The following is a 15,975-nucleotide window of genomic DNA, read 5'->3' on the forward strand; positions in this document are numbered from 1 at the left end:
CAGACACCCGCCCTGCAAACACCTGGACACGCCTGCGTTTTCCCTACCACTCCCAGAAAACGGTCAGTTGACACCCATAAACGCCCTCTTCCTGTCAATCTCCTTGCGATCACCCGTGCGAATGGATTTGCCACTAGAAGCACTGCACAGCAATGATGCTGTTTGTACCCGTACGACGCGCATGCGCATTGCGGTGCATACACATGCGCAGTAATAACCTGATCGCTGCACTGCGAAAATCGGCAGCGTGCGATCAACTCGGAATGACCCCCCCATATGTGCAAACCTACAGTTCGGTTCTACATATCTATAAGGCGAAACGTGACAAAATCATTGGCCCCCTACTGTCCTGCGGGCGGTCACCCCATTTGCCCCGATTATAATCTGCCTCTGATCTCCAGCATTCCTACAGTACTTATGGTGCAATACTGCATCTCTTCTAAGCACATCAACTGGAAAACACAGAATATTCTGTTTTTGTGCACAGCTGGAGTTTCCAGGTCAATCACTTGTAAACAGCCGAATTGCGATGAGATGCATATGTTACTTGGTTCCATTTGATTCATATGCTCAGTAACACAAAAGAAAACGTGAGTGATTTTGAGTTATGATCAAGGGCCTGTTGTGAGGAGTGAAGGAGGCGTGGCCAGTGCTGTGTGGGTGTGGCCAGTGCCATGTGGACGTATTTACCCCATACACAATCAGCACCAATGTCTGGAGAGAGAATTGACAGCATTGGAAAGGAATGAGTTAAACATCTTGTGAGGGGTGGACCTAGCTGGAAGGAAAGTACAGCCCTTGAAAAATGGGAGGGTTAGTATATATAGGGAAGGATAGGCCATTTTGTTTCTCTCTGTTGGTGAAATTGCCTTGTGCTGGGTGAGTGCTGCAGTGCAGAATATTCCCCAAAGTTTTATTACACTTACTCTCTCTGTTACTTCTCTTACTCTCTCTGTACTCTCTCTTACTTCTCTCTGTTGGTGAAATTGCCTTGCATGAGTATTGCTGAGTGAGAGCTGAATAACACCCAGTGCTGCTGCATCAGCATGTAGTGAGGAGTTTCACAACACCCAGCAGAAGTTTTTGCACAGAAGTAAGTAGTACCAGAAGCAGCAGCAAGTGTTTGGACATCTGGACTAATAGGACAGTGATTGTATCACAGAAAGGTGAGCAGCATGACACACATGCTCACTCACAGACACACATAGACTTGGGCTAGGCAGTGCAGATACTATTTTATTTATTAGATCTGTTTTGCTGGGCTGTTTTTACCTTTCATTTTACAGCATCAGTTTCAGGGAGTGAAAATCCAGTGAAGTGAGTCAGTGAGAAGCCTAATGCAGCTGCTGGCTCTATTCTGTCTGTGTCTGACTCCTCCTTCCTGATCAACTAATCTTTGCCAAAGCTGTGAACTGAATAAACTATTTCACTTTGAAGATTAGTTGATTTTGAACTAATCATTCATGAACTACCCAGTTTCAACGTCTCCCCTGCTGCCTCCCTTACAGCCGGAGGGGAGCGGCGGCGGGGGTCGTCCCAGGATAGGGCGCGGCAGCATTGAGCCCCACAGAGGTGCCTTCCCTGCAGACAGAGAGAGCTCCGGCCTGCGGGGGGAGGGCACGCGCAGGGGGTCCGGTGGCAGGCACAGCAGCGATAGTGAGGGCCAGCAGGCGCAGGATAGGATAGATGATTGGCGGGGGGCCACGCCAATTGTGGTCAAGGGGGCCAGCGGATCACCAGCAGGCCAGGCGGGGCATTGGCCGTTGGGTCCCTGCCGGCCGACGTGCCAGGAGAGGTGCGCCGGCATCTGCGTGGGGCTCCCGCTGGTTCCAGCCGCGACTTTTGGGGAAGTCAGGAGACTTCCAGAGAGTTGGCGTCGGCTCTGTCGACGGTGGTGGCGGCATTGGGCCCATTGGCCGCATCCCCGGGCGCGCACGCAGAAGCAAGGGCGTCCGGTACGCAGCCGGGGTCAGCGGCTCAGCGAATAGCACGGGTTTTCCTGTCCTGGGACACCGTCCAGTACGGACGGAGCGCGGACGCGAGGTGGGGATGTCTTTGCACCGGGAGTGGTTTCCGGGTCCCGTGCTTTGTCTTATTTTTCAGGTGATCGCGGAGAGGTTGAGTGAACGATGGGAGTATTTTGAAGTTTCCACACTGGAGGACTCCCAGTCCGAACAGTCGACAGCATCAGGGGAGCTCGGGGAAGAGGAGATGGCAGAGTTCGAGGAGGAAGACGTCGGTTTGGCCACGCCGGAGGATTCCATGTCGGGGCAGTCGGCGGCATCAGGTGAGGTGGTGCAGTCGGTATCGGGTTCCTCCACGAGCTCTAGTCCTCGTAGTTCTTCCTCTTCCTCCTCTTCATCGTCTCTGTCGTCGCGGGCGTCCAAAGTCTGTAGCACGACTAGGGCGAGGAAGCGGGCGACGAAATTCGCCAAGAGGGCAGCGGGCCAGCAGAAGAGGCGTAAGAGACGCAAGCGGCTTAGCGAGGAAACTCGTAGGGCCAAGAAGTGCAGCGATTTGCCCGGTGTCGTGCGCTGCGACTATACTGCTGTAATGCGAGGGCTGCGAGATAGTTGCCGCAGGAAGATTCACAGGGGGGACTTCGTGGATGTGTTCGTCTTGACGAAGGACGCGAAGAAGGAGTATAAGGCGGCGGTCGCAAAGAAGGGCATCGGGGCTGAGGCATTCCGTACCTTCGATAATTGGCTGGCCGGGTTTTGGGTCTTCGCGGCGTGATACCTGGAGGACAGGCCGAACGAGCACATTAACATAATTCGGTACCTGCCTCTCATGCATGACATGCAGCGCACGTCTTCGGGTTCGTAATGGCGTAAGTACGACCAGGAATTCAGGGAAAAGCAGGACGGTTTGCATGTCATGGATTTTGGGTTCAAGGACGTTGAGGTCTGGCTCAAGGTCACGCGGGCTTCGCAACAGGCTGAGGAGCCCTGGAAGCCGGGGGCGGATGGGCACCGCGCAGGGTCGTCCGCCCAGGGGTCCGGCGCGGATGGCGGGTTGGCCAAGCTGGGTTGATCGGCCGTCCGCGCAGGGGGGCGAGCCGCCACATAAAGACAATGTTTCGCGTTTAACAACGCGGCGTGTTCCTTCGGCAAACAGTGTCATTCCTGCAGTGTGGCGGATCCCACCCAGCCTCTTCCTGCTTCAAAGGCAGTCGGCAGGGTGCCCGGGGTAAGCCAACTTACCCCAGGCCAGCCGCGGGCGGGAGCGCTCCGCAGAGCGCCAACACCAATTAAGTTGGAAACTATGGGCCGGTGGTTTGACTGGTATCCAAATAGGGAGGATGCACAATTTTTGTTTTCCGGTTTTCAGTTTGGGTTTCGCTTGCCTGTTGCGAGCGAGGTGTCCAGGCGGGCCCAGCGGAACCTCCAGTCTGTCCGAGCCTTGCCGTTAGTACTGAGGGAGAAAGTGGATAAAGAGGTCAGGTTGGGCAGGATGGAGGGACCGTTCCTATCACCCCCGGTGGATGACTTGGTCATCTCTCCAGTGGGGGTGGTTCCCAAGAAGACTCCAGGCGCTTTCCGGCTCATTCAGCATCTTTCTTACCCGTCGGGGGCGTCGGTCAACGACGCAATACCGCCGGCTCATTGCTCGGTGGTGTATCAGTCGTTTGACGAAGCGTTGGAGATGGTCCGCAGTTACGGGACTGGGGCCCTCATGGCTAAGATCGATGTTGAGTCCGCTTTTCGGTTACTGCCATTACATCCGGACTCGTTCCGTTTTATGGGTTTCCGGATCGGAGCGGAGTATTTCATCGACAAATGTTTGCCGATGGGATGTTCCGTTTCATGCTCATTTTTCGAGCGTTTTAGCACGTTTCTACATTGATGCGTGGAGTCTTCGTCAGGGGGTCACGGGGTAGCACATTACCTCGATGACTTCCTGTGCGCGGGTCCGGCAAATTCACCACGGTGCAGCAACTTGCTTTTCAGCATCCGAGCGCTGTTTTTTCACTTCGGCGTTCCGGTAGCCGAGGATAGAACAGAGGGCCCGTCCTCCTGTTTGTCCTGTTTGGGGATTGGGATTGACACGGTGGCAGGATCGTGTCGGCTGCCTCGGGACAAGGTGGTGAAGCTCCGCGACGCTATTTGCCGGTTTGAGGGGTCGCGTAAGGTCACACTGCGGCAGGCGCATTCCTTGCGGGTGTTATGCACACCAGTGCCTGCAGGAAAGTACTAGTGTCAGAACTGTTATGCACTCCAGTGTCTGCAGGAATGTACTGGTGTTTGAACTGTTATGCAAAACAAATGGACTCACAGACAAACTGGGGAATATGACATAACGTACACAGAAGGTGATAGGGTAACAAAATACACACACAGTGAACAGAGAAGCCCAGAGGCTAAGGAACTGGGTATCTCCCTTGTATTAGAACTGCTCAGATGTAAAAAGCAAGATGTTGTGTTTTAATACGTAGAGAACCCGAAATGCTGTTGCTAAGGGCAACAGCAAAACCCTAAAGGGTTACCAACGGGTGTGGCAGTAAACTCCTTGGTCAGAGATGGAATGATAGACACAAGGAGAGCCTCCACAATCCTGATTCTCACTTGCAGTGCACAGGTTTAAGCTTACTGCCACTAAACTGACCCCTGACACCTAGCACAGTGAGACAGGATTAGACAGGCAAGTGTTAGAATACAGCCGCAAACTTGCTAAGTTCACAGAGTAATAACAGAACCCCAGTAAGCTAAACGACTGACTCCAGTCTTACTGCTAGGTCTGGATTGGCAGAGTGTAATACCAAATCCCCAGGCCTATTTGCAGTAAGCAACAAACAAATACAAAGCTACACAGTACTGGCTAACTTTCATGAACTGACTAACCAACAGAGATTCAGCAGCATCTGCTTACCCTGAAAAGAGGCCTTATAAAGCAGGTGCTGTCCACGCCCCACTCAGACCTCACAGACTGTGAGCACAAAAACCAGCACCGGATCCCCTGCCGTGCACAGAGCCTATAACCACTGCACAGCAAAAGACCCGAACCGGAGTATCAGCTGCGCTCAGGTTACTCCACTAGCACTTGTCTCCCGGTTGCCATGACGACGTGGCAGCACAGGGCAGGAGACCCTAACAGTACCCCCCCTCTGACGAGGGGTCAAAGAACCCCTACCACCGGGTTTATCGGGGAACTGCGAGAAGAAAGAGCGTATCAGTCTGGGGGCATGAAGATCACAACTGCGCACCCACGACCGCTCCTCCGGGCCATACCCCTTCCAGTGCACCAAAAATGACAGCCGACCCCGAACCACCTTGGAGTCAAGAATCCGTTCAACAACAAACTCCCTCTGGCCACGTATCAGAAGAGGGGAAGGTCTTCCACTGGAAGAAGGATTACTAATCGCCCGTTTTAAAAGGGAACAATGAAATGTTTTATTGATACCCAAAGAACGGGGCAGATCTAACTGAAATGCCACCGGATTGATAACCCTGGTGATCTTATAAGGGCCGATGAACCGGGGCCCTAACTTATGAGATGGCTGTCTCAACTTCAAATTCTTGGTAGACAACCAGACGAAGTCTCCTAATTTGAAGCTGCAGGGTCTTTTCCGCTTATCAAAAACCCTTTTGGTCACTAATGACACAGACACAAGGGCTTTCTTCACTTTCCGCCAAATACCTCTAAGGACCGAAACCACAGAGGAACCACCAGGCGTGGAGTCCAGGGGGTCAAAAGAATTGGCCTTAGGATGATGCCCATACACACAAAGGAAGGGAGAGATCCCTGTAGCAGAGTGACCGCGTTGTTATAGGCAAACTCCGCCATGGACAGATGAGCAACCCAGTCAGTCTGACACTTGGAGACATAACACCTGAGGAACTGCTCCAAGGACTGGTTCACCCTTTCAGTCTGCCCATTAGACTGCGGATGGTAGCCTGACGACAAGCTGACAGAAATCTGGAGATCGGAACAAAATGCCCTCCAGAATTTGGCCACAAACTGGGATCCGCGGTCAGAGACCACATCAAGTGGCAACCCGTGGAGACGCACAACATGCAGCATAAATAATTCAGACAGGCGTCTGGCTGATGGCAGCCCAACCAGTGGAACGAAGTGCGCCATCTTCGAAAACCTGTCAACGACAACCCAGATGGCTGTCATCCCCGAGGATTTGGGCAAGTCCACCACAAAATCCATTGAAATGTGGGTCCATGGCTTAGATGGGATAGAGAGTGGATGTAATGGGCCAACAGGAACCCCTCTAGGAGTCTTATTTCGGGCACAGATGTCACATGCCCGAACCCACTGATCCACATCCTTAGCCACCGAGGGCCACCACACCGCCCTAGATAGCAACTCCCGAGTTCTGGCAATACCCGGGTGACCTGCCGACTTCTTGGCATGGAATTCCAGGAACACTCGCTGTCTTAACCTAGGAGGCACAAACAAAAGACCTACCGGAAGGTCTGGAGGAGCCTGCTCCTGTGCTCTAAGGACTAATGATAAGAGGTCCTGGGTAATGCCCACTTTAATACATGATGGGGAAACAATGGGCAACGGCTCCTCGGTGGTCTCCTGGATTGGAGCAAAACTCCGCGAGAGCGCATCAGCCTTGATGTTTTTTGACCCAGGGCGATATGTTATCAAAAAATTAAAGCGAGCAAAAAACAAAGCCCATCGTGCCTGCCTGGCATTGAGACGCTTCGCTGACTCTAAATATGCCAGATTCTTATGGTCAGTGAGAATTGAGACCACAAACTTAGCCCCCTCAAGCCAGTGTCTCCACTCCTCGAGTGCATCCTTAATAGCCAACAATTCCCGGTTACCCACGTCATAATTCATCTCGGCAGGCGAAAATTTACGGGAAAAGTAAGCACAGGGATGAAGGCGATTATCAGACACTCCCATCTGAGAAAGCACTGCCCCAATACCCATCTCAGAGGCATCCACCTCCACCACAAAAGGACGCTCTGGATCTGGGTGTCGCAGCACCTTGGCCGAAACAAATGCCCTTTTGAGACGGGCAAAAGCCGCTTTAGCCTCACAAGACCAGTGAGCAACATCCGCCCCTTTCTTAGTGAGTGCCACCAAGGGCGCCACTATAGACGAAAATCCAGCGATAAATCGTCTATAAAAATTCGCAAAGCCCAGGAAACGCTGAAGCGCCTTCAAACTAGTGGGCTGCACCCAATCCAGGACTGCCTGTACCTTGGAACCCTCCATTTGGAAACCTTCTGGGGAGATAATATATCCTAGAAATGCGATTTGCTGAACTTCAAATTCGCACTTCTCCAGCTTCGCCCCAAGCCGGTGGTCTCTGAGTTTCTGGAGGACTAAGCGTACATGCTTCCGATGTTCCTCCAGGGAATGGGAGAAGATTAGGATGTCATCTAAGTATACAACTAAGAATCTATCCAAATATTCCCTGAGCACATCATTCATGAAATCCTGGAAGACTGCCGGGGCATTACAGAGCCCAAAAGGCATCACCAAATATTCATAATGCCCTGAGTGGGTATTAAAGGCAGTCTTCCATTCATCCCCCTCTCTTATTCGGATTAGATTGTACGCACCGCGTAGGTCAATCTTAGAAAAAATGGTGGCAGTACGAAGCTGGTCAAACAAGACCGAAATGAGAGGCAGTGGGTATGAGTTTTTAATCGTGATACGGTTCAATTCCCTGAAGTCGATGCAGGGTCGCAACGAACCGTCCTTTTTACCCACGAAGAAGAACCCCGACCCAACTGGAGACTGTGAAGGTCTGATAAATCCCTTAGCCAAGTTCTCCTGAATGTACTCTGCCATAGCCTGAGTCTCAGGACGTGACAGGGAGTACAACCTGCTCTTGGGAAGCTTAGCATTTGGCAACAAATCAATGGCACAGTCATAGGGGCGATGGGGAGGTAGTACCTCTGCAACTTTTTTGGAGAACACGTCCGCAAAATCTGCATAACACCCTGGCAATCCTGGCAAACTTAGCTGCGAGAGCCTGACTGGAAGGCTCAAGCAACTCCTGAAACAATCAGTACCCCAACTAAGAATCTCCCCAGAGACCCAGTCAAATTGAGGATTGTGGGCCCTTAACCAGGGTAACCCCAACACCAATGGGGCAAAAGTACAGACAGTCACATAAAAGGACAATTTTTCAGAGTGTGTGGCTCCAATAAACAAAGAAATCTGGCTAGTGCAAGAGGTAATTTTACCTTGGGATAATGGTTCCCCGTTTAACCCACAAATCTCAATTTCCGATGCCAAGGGTACTAAGGGAACAGAGTGTTTTAGGGCGAATTGGCGGTCCATAAAAACCCCGTCGGCCCCACTGTCCACAAAGGCCTCAGTCTTGACAGTTTGACCGAGGATCTTCAAGGTCACCGGAATGATAAAAGTCTTCTTGGGAAATTCTGACTTCTGGCCTGACAGGATATTTCCCATCACCCTCAGGCCCTGAAGTTTTCCGGCTTTTCTGGGCATGATACTACCACATGACCTTTATTCCCACAGTACAAACACAACCCCTGCTGTCTCCTCCGCGTCTTCTCACGCGAGGAGAGGCGGGTAGCCCCAATCTGCATAGGCTCCTCAGAAAATTCCTCAGAGTCTGAGGTTCCCTTGGGAAGGAAGGAAATCTCAGTCTCCCTTTCAAGCCTACGCTCTCTCAGCCGTCTATCCACCCGGATGGATAACTGCATGAGCTGATCCAAGCTATCAGGCAAGGGATATTGTACCAGTTGGTCCTTTATCTGGTTAGAAAGACCTCTTCGGTACTGGTGTCTCAGGGCTGGGTCATTCCACTGGGTATCATGGGCCAACCTCCGAAACTCCGTACAGTAAACCTCAACTGGCCTTCGCCCTTGCTTAAGGATCGAAATCTGAGCCTCGGCTGAGGCCGTCTTGTCAGGGTCATCATACAACATGCCCAGTGCCGTAAAAAAAGCATCAACACTTTTAAGCGACGGACAGTCAGGCTGCAACCCATATGCCCAGACCTGTGGGTCTCCTTGTAGCAAGGAAATCACTATGCCCACCCGCTGAATCTCCGACCCAGAAGACTGAGGCCTAAGCCGGAAGTATAGCTTGCAGCTCTCCTTGAAACAAAAGAACTGCGAGCGATCTCCAGAAAAACGATCCGGGAGATTTACTTTCGGCTCCTTAACCCCTGCAGGTGCTGCTGCTGCGGGAGCTCCGCCAGCAGCCTGGGAGGTGTGCATTTTAATGGACAAATCATTAAATTGTCGAGTCAGGACCTGCACCTGATCGACCACCTGTTGCAACGTATTTTGAGGGGTATGCTCCATATTCCCACAAAATTTCAACAGGAGTATTAGGCTGCTGAATATGTTATGCACACCAGTGCCTGCAGGAAAGTACTAGTGTCAGAACTGTTATGCACTCCAGTGTCTGCAGGAATGTACTGGTGTTTGAACTGTTATGCAAAACAAATGGACTCACAGACAAACTGGGGAATATGACATAACGTACACAGAAGGTGATAGGGTAACAAAATACACACACAGTGAACAGAGAAGCCCAGAGGCTAAGGAACTGGGTATCTCCCTTGTATTAGAACTGCTCAGATGTAAAAAGCAAGATGTTGTGTTTTAATACGTAGAGAACCCGAAATGCTGTTGCTAAGGGCAACAGCAAAACCCTAAAGGGTTACCAACGGGTGTGGCAGTAAACTCCTTGGTCAGAGATGGAATGATAGACACAAGGAGAGCCTCCACAATCCTGATTCTCACTTGCAGTGCACAGGTTTAAGCTTACTGCCACTAAACTGACCCCTGACACCTAGCACAGTGAGACAGGATTAGACAGGCAAGTGTTAGAATACAGCCGCAAACTTGCTAAGTTCACAGAGTAATAACAGAACCCCAGTAAGCTAAACGACTGACTCCAGTCTTACTGCTAGGTCTGGATTGGCAGAGTGTAATACCAAATCCCCAGGCCTATTTGCAGTAAGCAACAAACAAATACAAAGCTACACAGTACTGGCTAACTTTCATGAACTGACTAACCAACAGAGATTCAGCAGCATCTGCTTACCCTGAAAAGAGGCCTTATAAAGCAGGTGCTGTCCACGCCCCACTCAGACCTCACAGACTGTGAGCACAAAAACCAGCACCGGATCCCCTGCCGTGCACAGAGCCTATAACCACTGCACAGCAAAAGACCCGAACCGGAGTATCAGCTGCGCTCAGGTTACTCCACTAGCACTTGTCTCCCGGTTGCCATGACGACGTGGCAGCACAGGGCAGGAGACCCTAACAGCGGGGCATGTTGAACTTTGCTTGTCGGGTAATCCCGATGGGCAGGGCGACTGCGGGGTGTGTCAGACCACACCATTTTGTGCGTTTGTCCTCAGAGATCAAGAGGGATTTGGCCGTATGGGCCTCGTTCCTAGAGGACTTCAACAGGGTGTGTATATGGCAGGCCCCAATGGTGGACAGCGCTCGGTTGCAGCTGTTCACCGATGCAGCGGGTGCCTCTGGATTCGGCTGCTATCTGGAGGAATCTTGGTGCGCGGCCTCGTTGCCGGCGGAATGGCATCGCGAAGGTTTAACTAAGGACCTTTTGCTGCTGGAGCTTTTCCCCATTATGGTAGCACTGGAGGTATGGGGCGATCGGCTGGCTCATCGCAGCATCTTGTTTAGATGTGACAATCTGGGCGTGGTGCATGCGATAAATAGGGCGAAGTCGCTGGTCGTTCTGCGGGTGCTGGGGCAGTTGCTGTTGACATGCCTTCATCGGAACGTGTGGTTCCGCGCGCAGCACGTGCCGGGGCTAGAGAACGGAATTGCTGACGCGTTATCACGAGGGCAGTGGGAAAGATTTTGCTTGTTGGCACCCGAGGCTGACGAGCATGGTTTTCATTGTCCCGGTTATGTTTGGCAGGTGATCGGGCCGGACTGGAGGGTCTAGCGTTGCGGTCAGTCGCGCCAACTATGCTTACGGCTTACAGGCAAGCCTGGAGTGAGTGGGAGGAGTTTGTTCAAGGACGGAATTCACAAGGTAAGAGTGGGCATCGGATGATGCTTTCTTTTATTTGGCAGCTGTATGTTTCGGGTAGGTCCAGAGCGGTGGTTGCCCGGTACTTGGCTGGTATTTAGTTTCTCAGCAAAATAAAGGGCGTCCCTGACGTGACGAAAAGTGGGATTCTGCTGAAGGCGATGAAAGGATGGGCGCGAGTCGCGCCGACACCGCCTGACAGGAGGCGGCCCATTGACGCGGCCTCGTTGCCGGCTGTCATCAGGGCGGTGGGAGGTGTCGCATCGTCCATGTTTGAGTCGCTGTTGTTCAGTTTGGCGTTCTCAATGGCTTACCGCGGGGCCTTTAGGGTTTCAGAATTGGTAGCGCCTTCTAAGCGAGCAGATTCGCGCATGCTTGTCGGGGACGTGGTGGTGGGTGAGAGGTCCTTGCTTTGCAGATTGCGTCGCTCTAAGGCGGACCAAGTGGGGAGAGGTCGATGGGTCGCCTTGGTTCCGGCTCTTGATGAGAGCATTTGCCCAGTAAGGTTGGCAGTGTGATATGAGGCAGTACGGCCCGACGATCGGGGGTCATGGCTGCTGCATTATGATGGGCTGCCGGTGACGAAATATCAATTTTGTTGGATGCTGGGTCGCTGTCTTGTGAGCTTGGACCTTCCACCCGCTGCGTTCGGGACGCATTCCTTCCGCATAGGGGCTGCGACATTGGCTGCGGCGGCGGGATTTTCCATGGCTGAGATCCAGGCGGTGGGGCGATGGAAGTCGTCAAGTTACAGACGGTATATTCGCCCCGTTGCATGAGATATTGGCTCGCGCGTGTTTTTGTGCACTTGCTGTTGTTAATCATGATTGTTACAGTTCAGTACGTTATGGTGTTGTGCGTTTTGTCTGTCTTCCCATTTTATCCTACTCAGGGATTAGCTACTCGCCGTTGCGGGCATGAGCCGGCAGCGGGGGTCTGGAGTTATTTTGCGATTTTTTGCCTGACTTGACGGACTGAATCCTAATCCACAATTCGGCTAATTCGTTCTAATCAGAGTCCCTCAGCAGGTCTTTACGCTTTCACCTCCAGCTGAGTTCTTACGTGTTTTACCCTTTTTTACCCCCCCCCCTTTTTATTTTTAATTTTGTTTTCAACTTCCCCTTTTGTGTGTTCATGTTCTGCTTCAAATTGGCTGGAAGCTCAGGCAGATCGGCTAGGCCGAGATTTCTGCAGTATTCAGAAACAAAAATGTTTCTTTTTGGCAGATCCTTCAGGTTAATGCAGTAAATTAAACAATGGTATAGATGATTAGTAACCACTTTTACCCCCTTTTCCTCCTCTTCAGGTTGGTTGGAAGATGACTTGCCTATTTGGGTGGTTGGCCACTCTTATGTGTATTGGGCCGCCCAGTTTTGGCCTCGGAGGGGGCACAGATGTTTCCTAGGGCTAGAGGAGTTCGTTGGCTTGGTTGGCAAGGGATGATGTGGACGGAGTTGAGAAGTAGACTAGTGAGTCAGGCCAGCAAGCATGGAGCCCTAGGGTGTTGGTTGTCCATTTAGGTGGCAACGACCTGGGGAAGAGGACTTCTTTGGAGATGCGGTGGGCCATGATACAGGATCTGGCAAGTTTGGCCGCAGCATGGACCAATTGTGTATTGGTGTTCTCCTTGATGGTGCCAAGGTTGAGTTGGCAAGGTGTGGTGGACGGTCGCGAAATTGAGGAGGCCAGGCAGAAGGTGAATGGGGCGGTGGCGAAGTGGGTGTTGTCCCACGGAGGCCAAGTGGTTCGCCACCCTAGGATTCGGTTCAAGGACAGTCACCTTTTTCGGCCTGATGGTGTGCATCTATCCAATGAGGGGATGATGCTTTTCCTGGAGGATCTGTTCCTAGTGTTGCAGGAGTTAGGGCGAGGTTATGGTGGCGGTGCAAAGACTCTGGGGAGGAGTCTTTCGCTGTTGGCGGAAAAGAACGGCAGTTTGTAGTTGTATGGTAAGCTGTAGTGATTTACAGTTGGATTTGGTTTAGGTGCACTCACCTCCATCGACTTATTTGCCGCTCGACCACCCGACCGGGATGGCAGCGGAATGGGGCACCCCTCCGGGTGGGAAGTCATTGTGGGGGTGGAGCTAGCACCTATTACCGTTTTTGATAGTTTGTAGTTAAATTAAGATGGTTTTGATTTTAGCAGTTTTTTAAGGTTAGCGTCAGTTTAATAGAGCCGTTCTTTTTTCTGCCACCATATGCCGGCTGATTCGGCATCTTAACCAAAGCTTTTCATTACAGGTGTGCTATGGTTAGGGTCAAATAAATAGCTAGCAATTTTCTGCCAAATTCAAGTCTCCGTGTCTTTATTTATGGGTATAAGAGGTAACGAATGCTTACTTAGAACGAAGGGGTCCACCAAATGTCACTAGGATGTTTAGGAGAGAGAATTGACAGCATTGGAAAGGAATGAGTTAAACATCTTGTGATGGGTGGACCTAGCTGGAAGGAAAGTACAGCCCTTGAAAAATGGGAGGGTTAGTATATATAGGGAAGGATAGGCCATTTTGTTTCTCTCTGTTGGTGAAATTGCCTTCCCGCCCTCCCTCCCTGTTTGGTAGAGGTTTTGGCACGGAGTGCATTGGCTTTGAATTGTTGGCTGGTTTTTATCGTTGGCTATTTATTGGCGGAAAAGAACGGCAGTTTGTAGTTGTATGGTAAGCTGTAGTGATTTACAGTTGGATTTGGTTTAGGTGCACTCACCTCCATCGACTTATTTGCCGCTCGACCACCCGACCGGGATGGCAGCGGAATGGGGCACCCCTCCGGGTGGGAAGTCATTGTGGGGGTGGAGCTAGCACCTATTACCGTTTTTGATAGTTTGTAGTTAAATTAAGATGGTTTTGATTTTAGCAGTTTTTTAAGGTTAGCGTCAGTTTAATAGAGCCGTTCTTTTTTCTGCCACCATATGCCGGCTGATTCGGCATCTTAACCAAAGCTTTTCATTACAGGTGTGCTATGGTTAGGGTCAAATAAATAGCTAGCAATTTTCTGCCAAATTCAAGTCTCCGTGTCTTTATTTATGGGTATAAGAGGTAACGAATGCTTACTTAGAACGAAGGGGTCCACCAAATGTCACTAGGATGTTTATTAGGAAAATTGCATAATTTTGTGAGAAAAATAGAAATACAATTATAATACGCGTGATTTATTGACGGCCATGTGGCTAGCTGAGCAACAGGTTATCATCATGCTGTCATAATGATGTGTCTGTTTTTATATGGAGGCCTGGAGCTGCAGTCCTATCCGCCCCATTATTAAACCGGCCCTGTGTAATGTCTGTGGTGCTGCTGGAACCTCTTCCTTATAATTACCACACTTGTAATGACAGATTTATCAAGCCTGGTGAAGTGATAAAGTGGAGGTGATAAAAGACCAGCCAATCAGCTTCTAACTTCTATGTTACAGGCTGGGTTTAAAAGATGACAATTAGGAGATGACTGGCTGGTGCATTATCACCTTCCACTTTATCACTTCACTAGGCTTAATAAATCTGCCGCTGTGTCCATAAACTTTCTATCGGCCTATGTCAGACCGCATGACATCATTGCACAATAACCTTACTACTAAATATAAACTAACTTAACTTATCTAGAAATAACGACACAGACCACTGAAATGCCATTAAAATCGGTCAACCGTTATTTATTTAATTATAATATTTAAACCAAGTATGGTGGCAATAAGAAAGAACGGCCAGATCAACAGTGACATTACGACTTATTGCCGCTACGCATGTCCACGACATGACTTTATTTATTTCATTGGCTACGCCAATAAATGCTGAGTCTCCAACTCTCTCCCCAATACACCATAATAGGGCCGGCCAGACAGCCAAGCCCGATGACCCCCGATAAGGAGGGCCAGAGTATACAATGTATTGGGCAAAGAGCGCACCCAAAAAACAGCGGCGCAATAGCCACTGTAACTGCCGTTCTTTCCCGCCACACACCGGCCCGAAAGGAGCCGGTGCCGCCACCATACTCTAGCTCCTCACTACAACACAACGGACTAAGCGCTAACTAACCTAAACTAAGCTACGAAGAACCTGAAAAATGCATTCCTAACCAGCAACGAACGGAAAGGACGGGCCAGGGGCGGGGAGGGGAACGACCTGTCCCGAAGTGAAAACCTGCCACAGAGGGCGCGAGCCAATAGCACCCCCTGGGATCTCAGGAGAAAAGCAGGGCAAAATCCAACGGGACCCCCACCGTTGAAACGGTGACGAGTGGCCAAAAAAGGCTACAGGTCGAGTTCAGTCGAGGAATAACGAAAAGACGGGGAAACAAGCCGGAGCCGAGGCACCTCCGTGGAGAACCGCCATAACAACATAGCGACCAGAGCGAAGGCACCCCAACACCGACCCGCTGGCCCGCCCTCCCGTTGCCCCCCGAGCGAACTGAAAAGCTAACAAAAGCAGAAAAATTGAGCCAAACAGTGGAGTACCAGACTCATAGCGGTGGGAGGCATTGGATTTCCAACGACCAAGCGATTAAATCTCAGTCTCGCCAAAAACCCAATGAAGCAGCGAAAGGAATGTACGCCATACAGTGATGGCGACAATCCCAACACAATGATGCAGTGCTTAAATACCCACCGGAATTGGTACATAGTCAAAGGAGACCCATAGAGGAGGACGAGCCACGCTCCGCCACCACGTGGCCGGGACTCAGCAGACACGTGTGCAAGGTCACGGGACAGACGCTGGAGTTGGTGCAGGCAGGCAAGGCAAACCAACACCCACGCCCTAACTGATCCGTCATAGCACTGCACAATATGCTGAGTAAAGCATCCGCCATTAACACTTATACTAAATCAAAGGGGGGAACAGCTGACCAACGCCACAACAGTTCCAGCAACAAAGGTTGCAGGTTCCGGCCAAGGGGCAGCGGACCATGCACCAGTGAGGTACGCCCCGAACCTTCGTCGCCTGCTCCAATTAGTGACAAAAAATTGTTTACCCCTGGGAAGGACCCTGTATGCAAAAGTGTAAAGACCGAGAAGGGAC

The 15,975-nt window shown here is 51.0% G+C and overlaps 1 protein-coding gene across 7 annotated transcripts in view; it reads left to right on the plus strand.

Moving 5' to 3' along the window:
- Window positions 1–725: 725 nt before the first annotated feature.
- LOC134945414 (uncharacterized) overlaps window positions 726–15,975 on the plus strand; it is a 94,513-nt gene continuing 79,263 nt past the window's right edge. For 6 of the 7 annotated variants that reach the window (XR_010182116.1, XR_010182114.1, XR_010182115.1 and 3 more), the window contains exons 1-2: window positions 886–2,287; window positions 10,852–10,968. Coding sequence is in view for 2 of the 7 variants with exons in the window: in XM_063934672.1 (XP_063790742.1) it covers window positions 1,687–2,287; window positions 10,852–10,968 (718 nt within the window). In the remaining 5 variants the exon portion in view is untranslated. The other variant, XR_010182118.1, reaches the window with a different exon arrangement.

This window comes from Pseudophryne corroboree, chromosome 7 (genome assembly GCF_028390025.1).
Source record: "Pseudophryne corroboree isolate aPseCor3 chromosome 7, aPseCor3.hap2, whole genome shotgun sequence".
In the NCBI taxonomy this organism is placed as follows: domain Eukaryota; kingdom Metazoa; phylum Chordata; class Amphibia; order Anura; family Myobatrachidae; genus Pseudophryne; species Pseudophryne corroboree.